The following is an 11110-nucleotide window of genomic DNA, read 5'->3' on the forward strand; positions in this document are numbered from 1 at the left end:
GAAATAAATTAGGTTAAATGTGTCTAAGGTTCAATTGAGATTATAACAGTTGAATGATCAAACTCTCCTAATGGGGTGACTGTTGTTTATCAAGTTAGTACGAGTTGTTACAATAAGTGCTGCAGCGCCGGGTAGAATAAATCTGCATCCTCATCTATCGCATGTTAGAAGTCTCATACCTTTAAATCTATTAACAATGACCAATTGCTAATATATTCATGGTACGATATTATAACCTTTAATCTCTCCACCCTACAAGGTGAACACATATATCTAGTGTGTCACGAATCTTAACTTCAAATATTGCCTTTATGGGATTCAAGACAACTTAATCCAGGAAACTCAACGTAAGATCAAGTAATACTTTAATAATATCCGCTAAGACATGCCATTTTGCTGCTCTATCTTAACTGGAACTATTAAATGGGTGGTCAACCGAAATAACAGTTATATTCATAAAAGAACTACTAGAGTAAAATGCTACATCAATACTATAAAATATATAAGAACAGTCAAGAACCCATTGGATTATTTGTCACTCAACTACAAGTAAATTTAGTTCATATTCTGAAAGGAAAAAATAAACATAAATATATTAATCTCGGAATACATCAAAACAATTAAAGGACGAAGATAAATATAAGTTGAGCACGGTGAAAGACAAATCCAAATAATTATGCACGATTTTCCAATATTGCCGCAACAACACTCTTCAATTCTGATCTTCTTCTTCATTCCTTTGTAATTATTCTAATGATAATTCCTTGTCGCCTTTCTATGTGGTGCACGCCTCCCTTTTATATTGCAAATTAGGGCAAACAAAAGTCCATGAGCGTGCATGCCGTAAATTAGGAAACATGCGCTGACCCGCGCCTAAGTTTTCTCCCGCATTGTTCCCAGATTGGTACAGTACGGGTTGCTCTAACATCCACAACAGCGCTGCATTATTCCCAATTGTGCTTTTCTTCTTTTGTGGCCATATTCTTTCCTCCTCTTGCTCATCTAACGTCTCAGCATCCCCTTATAAATTAAGACTTTCTGTGAACCTACAATTATGCACCTGTTTTTAGCATAAATTACTTTGATTCAAGCAAAACTTACTAAGACTCAAGTAAAATGACTGTTTATGCAAATTGTAATAAAAATATGGTAAAAATACCTTATTTGTTCTCTAAGTGATCTTGATTCAAGTCTAGAATTGATGTAATAACTCTTATTTCCTAGAGTTATCAACGCTCTTAGTTTAATAACTCAAGTATTTTCTTCATTACCTAGAAGAAGAAGAGAGACTTAGGAAGCCATAGAAGTTTAAGAAAAACTTAGAAATATTATTGATGGCAATCTGAATTTTACAAGGATGAAAGAGCTCTTAAATAGAGCTGGAAAGCTAAAATAAAGATAAAGATAAAGATAAGACAGGACCCTTATTTTTTCTTTAAGCATAAAGCAAAAGCAAACCATAATTAAAGCAAAAGCAAACCATAATTAAAGCAAAAGCAAAAGCATAAAAGCTAAAACACACTTTAGACAAGGTAGGACCCATGTCTTTTATTGAAAGCAGGAAAAGCTGAGATTCCCAGATGACTGATAACTCTAGGAAATGAGAGTTATTACATCAATTCTAGACTTGAATCAAGGTCACTTAGAGAACAAATAAGGTGTTTTTATTGCATTTTGATTACTTTTTGCACAAACATTCATTTTAGTTGAGTCTTAATAAGTTTTGCTTGAATCATAGTAATTTATGCTAAAAACAGGTTTTAAATTGTAGGTTTTACATTCATGAGAGGATGTTGAGGCATTAGAAGAGCAAGATGAGGAAGGAAGATGGCCACAAAAGAAGTAAAGCACAATCGAGAATAAGGCAGTGTTGTAGCAGCTGTTAGAGCAACCAGTGCTGTAGCAATTTGGGAGCAATGCGGGAGAAAACTTAGGCGCGGGCCAGCCATAAAATCGCGATGTGCATGGTTCCTATTTAAACACATGTACGCTCATGGACTTTGGTTTAACCTAATTTGCAATATAAAAAGGAGAAGTGCACCACATAGAGAGGCGGCAAGGAAATTATCATTAGAACAATTAAAAGGAACGAAGAAGAAGAAGATCAGAATTGAAGAGTGTTGTTTCGGCAACATTAGAGAATCGTGTAGAATTACTTGGCTTTGATTTTCATCGTGCTCAACTTATATTTATCTTCTTTCTTTAATTGATTTGATGTATTCTGAGACCAATATGTTTATGTTTATTTCTCTAATTCAGAATATGAACTAAATTTACTTGTAGTTAAGTGATAAATAATCAAATGGGTTCTTGACTGTACTTATATATTGTTATAGTATTGTTGTAGCATTTTACTCTAGTAGTTCTTTTATGAATATAACTGTTATTTCGGTTGACCACCCATCTAATAGTTTCAGTTAAGATAGAGCAGTAAAAGGGCATGTTTTAACGGATATTACTAGAGTACTACTTGATCTTAAGTTGAGTTTCCTGGATTAAGTTATCTTGAATCCCATAAGGGCAATACTTGACGTTAGGATTTGTGACACACTAGACATATTGTGAATCCCATATTGTTCACCTTGTAGGGTGGAGAGATTAAAGTTATAATGTCGTACTATAAATATAGAAGCAAGTGGTCATTGTTAGTAGATTTAAAGGTATGAGATTTCCAACATGCGATAGCTGAGGATGTCGATTTATTATGCCCGGTGCTGCAGCACTTATTCTAACAACTGGTGCTAATTTGGTAAACAGCAGTCACCCCATTAGGAGAGTTTAATCATTCAACTACTATACTCTCAATTGAATCTTAGATACATTTAACTTAGTTTATTTCGTTACGGTATTATTTTATTTAATTCTTTCACAGCCTTCGATTACTTTGGAAATTACTTTACAATTGTTTGCGTCGGCCCTAAGTTGAATTGCACTATTGTGATTGCTTTAACATTTTGATAACATCAATCCCTGTGGAGACGATCTTGAATACTTATTACTTTATTACTTGTTGTGTATACTTGCACATTGGCATTGGTAGTTATTGCTTATAAAATTTACCAACAAATTTTTGGCGCCGTTGCCGGGGATTGATTGTTTATTTTTGAAGTGTGAAGTAAATTGTGATAGCGCCAAATTTGACTTGAGTCTTTCTATTGATTGGCAGATCAGTACATGCATGCGCAAGGATAGATTTGTGATATTCCAATTCAATCCTGAGATTGAAAGGACTGTCAGGAGATTGCGAAGAGAACAAAGAAATTCAAAGATTGTTTCAAGCATGAATAATTTGCAGGATGAGAGAAATTTGAACCCTCACAGGCCCTTACAACCGGTCAACATTCAAGAAGAACAGAATAAACATGCTAACGGGAGACAGTCAGGCAACAACAATATTATTTACATGGCTGATGACAGAGACAGAGCCATAAGAGATTATGCTGTGCTAACTCCTCAAGTTGTACATCCTGGCATCATCAGACCTGAAGTGCAAATTTTGAGTTAAAGCCAGTGATGTTTCAAATGTTGCAAACAGTTGGGCAATTCAACAGATTGCCAAATGAAGATCTTCATCTCCATCTTAAATTGTTCTTGGAAGTAAGTGATGCTTTCAAGATTGCTGGAGCAATACATGATGCCTTAAGGTTGAGGCTCTTTCCTTATTCCTTAAGAGATCGAGCAAGAGCATGGTTAAATTCGTTACCATCTGATTCTATCACTACATGGAATGAATTGGCTGATAAATTCCTACTGAAATATTTTCCACCTACAAAAAATGCAAAGTTGCGGAATGAGATTACATCCTTCCATCAACTAGAAGATGAAAGTTTGTACGAGACTTAGGAAAGATTCAAGGAATTGCTCAGAAGGTGTCCTCATCATGGTATTCCTTGTTGCATACAATTGGAAACTTTCTACAATGGGTTGAATCCAAGTACAAGGTTAATGGTGGATGCTTCAGCAAATGGAGCTATGTTATCCAAATTTTACACTGAAGCTTATGAAATTCTAGAAAGAATTGCCAATAATAATTACCAGTGGCCTTCAGCCACGCAACCAGTAGTAAGAGGATCAGTAGGGGTACATAATATAGATGCAATCACAGCCTTATTAGCACAGGTTACTTCATTGACTAATATGGTAAAAGCCATGACATCTGCTCCAGCAACAGTAAAGCAAGTTACTGAACTCTCTTGTGTATATTATGGTGAAGAACATGACTTTGATAGTTGTCCTGGGAATCCAGCTTCAGTAAACTATGTGGGTAATTTCAATCAACAACCTCAGAACAACCTATATTCAAATACTTACAACCTTGGCTGGAAACAACACCCAAATTTCTCATAGAGCAGTTATAATCGAAATGCTCCAGCATTAAGTGGATAGAATAGAAACGGACAGCCACCTGGTTTTCATCAGCAGAATCAAGGGCAAAAGCATATCAGTCAGGATCCAATTACTTCCTTGGAAACACTAATTAAGGAGTATATTGCAAAGAATGAAGCAATTGTGCAGAGTCAAGTTGTATCCTTGAGAAACCTGGAGAATCAAATGGGACAACTAGCTACAGCAATGAGCAGCAGAACTCAAGGAAGCCTACCGACCAACACAGAAGACCCTAGGAGAGAGAGGAAAGAACACTGCAAAGTAATTAGTTTGAGATCTGGAAAGAATGTTGATATCCCAACTGAGGTGACCAAAATTGGGATAGAATGCAATTCAGCACAAAAACCAACTAAAAAAGGAAGCCTGTTACAGTAAATTCCCCATCAAGATACTGATTACATGGGCCATGCTACAGCAAATGCAGAAGCAATTCAACCAGAACATGCTGAAAAAAACAAAGTTTGGTACCAACCTAAACAAACAAAGTTTGGTACGTCCTGAATCTAACCAGCAGTTTAAACATCCACCACCTTTCCCACAAAGGCTCTATAACCAAAAACAGGACAAGCAGTTCAGCAAATTCCTGGAAGTGCTAAAGCAACTACATATAAACATACATTTTGTGGAAGCTTTGGAGCAAATGCCAAATTATGTGAAATTTCTAAAGAACATCTTGGCAAGAAAAAGAAGGCTGGGAGAGTTTGAAAATGTTGCTTTAACACAGGAAATCAATCATATGCTCCAAAATAAGATTCTAGCAAAAGTGAAAGATCCAGGGAGTTTCACAATACTATGCTCTATAGGAACTAGGTATGCTGGCAAAGCACTCTGTGACCTGGGAGCTAGCATTAATTTGATGCCATTATCTGTATTTAAGCAGCTTGGAGTAGGGGAATGCAGACCAACAATAATCACTCTACAATTGGCTGACAGATCCCATGCATACCCTGAAGGAAAAAAAGAGGATGTACTGGTGAAGGTTGATAAATTCATCTTTCCAGTAGATTATATTGTACTGGATTTTGAAGCTGATAAAGAGGTACCCATTATACTTGGAAGACCTTTTCTAGCAACTGGAAAGACTCTGATAGATGTGCAGAAAGGAGAGCTCACCATGAGAGTGAATGACCAGCAAGTCACATTTAATGCACTAGAGGCTAAGAGAAACCCTGATGAAGTAGAAGACTGTAATTTCCTGAGTGTAGTAGATTTTGTTGTAGCAGACAGAATGGATAGATGCTGCAGTAAGGCATTTGACAAAGTCAATACCTTTGATGATGTAGAAGAGGAAGATGTTGCAGCAATTCAGACAGATTGGATGGAAGAAAAGTAATCTAATAGGCACACCAGGTTTATTGAACATCTGAATCTTTTAGACAATGAAGTAAAAATAACTTTACAATCTATTGAATCACCTCTTAGTCTTGAATTAAAATTGTTACCTTTACATTTAAAATATGCTTATCTTGGTCAAAATAACACACTCCCTGTAATCATCTCTTCTACTTTGGATGTAGGTCAAGAACAGAGTTTAGTAGATTTGCTTGGAAAATACAGAAGAACAATTGGATGGACCATGGCAGATTCAGTTGAGCACCAAAGAAGGTTGAACCCTATCATGAAAGAAGTAGTGAAGAAGGAAATCATCAAATGGTTGGATGCTGGAATCATATACCCAATATCAGACAGTTCGTGGGTGAGCCCAGTGCAATGTGTTCCAAAGAAGAGAAGGATAATAGTAATATCTAATGAGAATAATGAACTTATTCCTACAAGGACAGTAACTGGATGAAGAGTATGTATGGATTACAGGAAGCTAAATAAAGCCACAAGGAAAGACCATTTCCCACTTTCATTCATAGATCAAATGTTGGACAGACTTACTGGAAAATAGTATTATTGTTTCTTAAATAAGTATTCAGGCTACAACCAGATTGCTATAGCTCCAGAAGATCCGGAGAAGACAACATTTACTTGTCCTTATGGAACATTTGCCTTCAGAAGAATGCCCTTTGGGTTATGCAATGCTCCAACAACTTTTCAGAGATGCATGATGTCCATATTTTCTGCAATGGTAGCGCAGACTTTAGAAGTTTTCATGGATGACTTCTCAGTGTTTGGAGAAACATACAATGATGGTTTTCACAACTTAAAAGAAGTTCTTAAAAGATGTGAGATGACCAACTTAGTACTCAATTGGAAAAAATGCCATTTCATGGTGTAAGAAGGAATAGTATTGGGTCATAAGGTATCCAAGGATGGCATTGAGGTAGACAAAGCAAAGATAGAAGGAATAGATAAACTGCCACCTCCAACTTCAGTACAGGGTATTAGGAGTTTTTTAGGTCATGCTGGATTTTATAGAAGATTCATTACGGATTTTTCCAAGGTGGCTAAACCATTATGCTCATTGCTGGAACATGATAAACCCTTTTACTTTGACAAAGAGTGTCATCAAGCATTTGGAGAATTAAAAAAAGCTCTGATCACTGCTCCAGTAATCATATCTCCAGACTGGACTTTACCATTTGAATTGATGTGTGATGCTAGTGACCATTCTGTGGGAGCAGTATTAGGTCAAAGAAGGGATAAGGTTTTTCACTCCATCTACTATGCAAGCAAAACTCTTACTCAAACTCAAATCAATTACACCACTCTAGAGAAAGAATTGCTAGCAGTAGTATTTGCTTTTGACAAATTCAGAGCCTACTTGGTGGGCACTAGAGTTACTGTATATACAGACCATGTAGCCATCAAATACTTAATTTCAAAGAAAGATGCCAAGCCAAGATTAATCAGCTGGATCTTATTGCTACAAGAATTTGATTTGGAAATTAAAAATAGAAAAGGGACTGAGAATCAAGTAGCAGATCACCTGTCAAGATTGGAAGCAGACACAAGCACATTGACAAGGAAAAACATCATTGAAACTTTTCATGATGAATAGCTGTTGGTGGTACAGCAAGCACAGATGCTGTAGCAGTCCGAATCTCCATGGTATGCAGATTTTGCTAACTATTTAGTAAGTGGATTGTTACCACCCGAGCTGAAGTTTCAAGAGAAAAAAAAAATTTCTTCCTAATGTTAGAAGCTACCAATGGGATGACCCACATTTATATAAGTTGTGCCCAGACCAAGTAATACGAAGATGTGCTGCAGAAGGAGAGATTCCCTATATTCTAGAGTCATATCATGCTGCAGAATATGGAAGACATTTTGGTGGTCACAGAACAGCTGTTAAAGCATTGCAATCAGGTTATTACTGGCCAACTATTTTTAATGATGCTTATGAGTTTGTTAAATGTTGTGACAGGTGTCAAAGGACAGGGAACATAACTAGCAGACATGAAATGCCATTGACCAATATACTGGAAGTGGAAGTTTTTGATGTCTGGGGAATAGATTTTATGGGACCTTTTCCCCATCCTTTAGGGACTTATATATCCTTGTGCTGTGGATTATGTCTCCAAGTGGGTAGAAGTTGCAGCATTACCTACCAATGATGCTAAAATAGTGGTGGTTTTTCTTCAGAAAAATCTTTTTTCCAGACTTGGCACTCTTAGAGCAATTATTAGTGACGAGGGTACACATTTTTGTAACAAAGTCTTTGCTACAGCAATGGTAAAATATGGAGTCAGACACAAGGTAGCTACAACATATCACCTTCAATCTAATGGTCAGGCTGAAGTATCCAACAGAGAAATTAAAAAGATCTTAGAAAAAGTGGTGAACCCAACAAGGAAGGATTGGTCTTTACACTTACATGATTCTCTATGGGCCTACAGAACAGCATACAAAACTCCACTCGGCATGTCCCTTTACCGAATTATTTTTAGAAAGGCTTGTCATTTGCCACTAGAGCTAGAGCATAAAGCACATTGGGCATTGAAGAAACTAAACTTGGATATTTATGCTGCAGCAGAGCACAAAAAGCTTCAGCTTTGTGAGCTTGATGAATTACGGCTATTTTCATATGAAAATGCAAGAATTTATAAAGAGAGGACAAAACATTGGCACGACAAGCATATTCAACACAGACAATTTAGCCTTGGACAATTAGTATTGCTCCACAACACAAGACTAAGATTATTTCCGGGAAAGCTCAAGTCACGATGGTCTGGCCCGTTTAAGCTGCTCAAATTTTATCCTCATGGAGCTGTTGATCTTTTAGATGAACAAACAGGTCAAGAATTCAAGGTTAATGGACACAGGGTTAAGCACTACATACATCCAGCAGCAGATTGTTCAAGGAAGGTGTTACTCCTTAAAGAACCCAGTTATTGAGCAATGAAAGAAGATCAGGCTGAGGGACCTTAAATCAAGCGCTCCATGGGAGGCAACCCATTGGGGAGACAGCCACTTCAAACCAATTTTGATATCCTTTGGTTTTGTAGACAGCTCTCCCTCTTTACCATCTTATTTAATTTAATTTTTTCTATGTTAGCTATTTACTTTTATCCTTTTACATTATTGCATTTTTTTTCACTTTAATTTGATCTATCTATTTCTTTAGAATTAATTTTTAGTTTGAAGTAAGTGGGACAATTGAATTCCATATTGACAAGTGAGAGTGTATGATGGCAGAATGCAGAGGTGAGCCACGTGTCAGAAGCTTTAGTGTGGAGTATGTATCCGTTGTTAGAACAAGCGAATGGGTGCTGCAACAACTAATTCTACCGTTACAGTAAATTAAAAGCTGGAGCCTTTCACTTACCATTGGAGATAAAATCGTGACAGATGGATGCATGAATATGGATAGAAATTTATGAAAACAAATCTCTGAAATTAAAGCTTTAATTTCACTGGCTGATAATTTTGGGGATATGCACATTTAATTCAAATATTTTATTCCCTCAATTATCTCTAGTTACCGTATTTATCTTCAAATTTAAGTCCATTATCAAAAGGAGTCACTGTGATTAGTGCTCTACGCCACTCTTCCCCATCTCCTTTGCAAGTACAACTCTCCTAATTCTTACCTTCTCCTTCTCATTTTACTCTCAGGCATATTAGCTTCAATTTGTTATTGCTACAGCAATGCCGAGGTATAAGAAAACAGCCAGCCATCTCAAAGATCCGTCATGTTTCTAGAGCTACCATGCCGAAGAAAAATATGAAGAATTCGTAAAGCCGCGTAAGATTCTGGAAGAGAAAGGGTTTCAATTTCCAGAACAACTCACTGGAATTGTACAAACAATTCATAATGCTGCAACAAAACGAGGATGGTTAGAGTTTTACAATCACCCTCGTGATCCTGTGCTTCAACTAGTCAAAGAATTTTACGCCAATTTGGTAAGCCCTAATCAGCACAACATTTGGGAGCAAGACAAGCTATTGGCTTAGAACAGACCATCCAGGCACTCAGCACCAATATCAATCAATGTGTGGAAGCTCAGCAGAGGGAAAATGGTCGGTTTTGGAGTTATCTACAGCACCTGGATAACCAACTACACCAATTCCCTCAGTACATGAAACGCACTCACCAGAACTTCCCTGAGTCACTACTCCAGCAGTACAATTTTGACACCAACGTGACAAGTGCTCCAGCAGCAGCCAGTGAAGAAGCCACTGTTACAGATGAACCAGCAGAAGAAGCTGCCACTGAACCACAAGCAGAAGTCGACTTAGAAGATGCTGACTTATCTCACCCATCTGAGGACGAAGGTGACAAGTCTGAAACTGATAGCTCACCCTCAGAGGAAGATGACAATTCAGAGAAAGAAAGTGAAGAACCAACCATTCCAGCCCAGCCCAAAACTAAAAAAAAAAACACATTATTCAAGAAGAAGAGGAAGAAGACCCTGAAGAGGAACTATTTATTCCAGTCATTGCGAGCAAGGGAAAGGACAAGGGTAAAGAAAAAATGGCAACACCTCCAGACTCTACAGATGACATGGAGCAAGTTGATGTCGAGCTAGCTGCTGCAGCAGCCAAAGTTATGCCTACACTTGAGCAAGCCAAGCAACTACTGGCGATCATTGCGGCCATCACAGCTGAGGGCCAGGCAGCTGATATATCCACTCCACTTCCTCCCCAGCAAACTCCTAACCAGCCTGTTCGCACCAGCCCGTGACAGTCCAACAAAAGAAAAGGCAGCACTTCTAAAGGCCCTGCTACAGCAACCCCATCCCGCAACTCCTCTCACCAGCCCCGCGACGAAAAAGACAAAGACATTACGCGTACATCCAAGAAGCGTTGATAGCATCCCGTCATGTGCTGCAATCCCCACCACAGGGGAGTATTCTGTCCTTACTAGTCATTTCTAAAAAAAAAATTCTGTTTGTCAATTTGTGTGGTATTTTCTAAAGGTCTTTCATATCCTTGTTCAGTTGTGTGCTTTTGTGATGTATGCTTGTAAGGACATATCATCTCTCAAGTTTGGGGGGGTTGTTTTCAAATGCATGCATTTATGTATGTGTTGTGTGAAGCTCTGTTATCTGTTATTTGTGTATGGATTTGAATACCTAATAAAGATAAATTGAGTGTTATTCAGTATTGATGAGAATGCCAAGTAGAGATAAGTTATAGATGAAAGTGAAATTCTATCCTGACACTTAGACTTTGGTTGAATTGTATGAGACTGCTAGAGCAAAGCCGAAAGAATAGAAAATACCCTAAGTTTGGAGGGAGAAGCAAGTTTGATTAACTGTGATTTCTATGAAATACAATTTGTTCCAAAGGTTCAAGTTACTGAGTAACTAGATCTGAGTATGTACCCCATATG

The 11110-nt window shown here is 37.5% G+C and overlaps 2 protein-coding genes and 1 non-coding gene across 3 annotated transcripts; 2 read left to right on the forward strand and 1 right to left on the reverse strand.

Annotated features, from left to right (window-relative positions):
- Nucleotides 1-3780: 3780 nt before the first annotated feature.
- On the reverse strand, nucleotides 3781-3887 carry LOC112096496. Its single transcript, XR_002904399.1, has one exon. It is a non-coding gene; the product is annotated as a small nucleolar RNA R71 (small nucleolar RNA).
- Nucleotides 3888-3945: 58 nt separating this feature from the next.
- LOC112096382 lies at nucleotides 3946-5719 on the forward strand. Its single transcript, XM_024179812.1, has 3 exons — nucleotides 3946-4251; nucleotides 4402-4692; nucleotides 4802-5719. The coding sequence occupies exons 1-3, from the start codon at nucleotides 3946-3948 to the stop codon at nucleotides 5717-5719; spliced, it is 1515 nt and encodes a 504-aa protein (XP_024035580.1).
- A 2285-nt stretch (nucleotides 5720-8004) lies between these two features.
- LOC112096383 lies at nucleotides 8005-8670 on the forward strand. The gene has a single exon (XM_024179813.1). It carries the CDS (start codon nucleotides 8005-8007, stop codon nucleotides 8668-8670), a length of 666 nt encoding a protein of 221 aa, XP_024035581.1.
- Nucleotides 8671-11110: the final 2440 nt, after the last annotated feature.

The sequence above is a fragment of the Citrus clementina genome, unplaced genomic scaffold, assembly GCF_000493195.1.
Source record: "Citrus clementina cultivar Clemenules unplaced genomic scaffold, Citrus_clementina_v1.0 scaffold_8, whole genome shotgun sequence".
Classification (NCBI taxonomy): domain Eukaryota; kingdom Viridiplantae; phylum Streptophyta; class Magnoliopsida; order Sapindales; family Rutaceae; genus Citrus; species Citrus x clementina.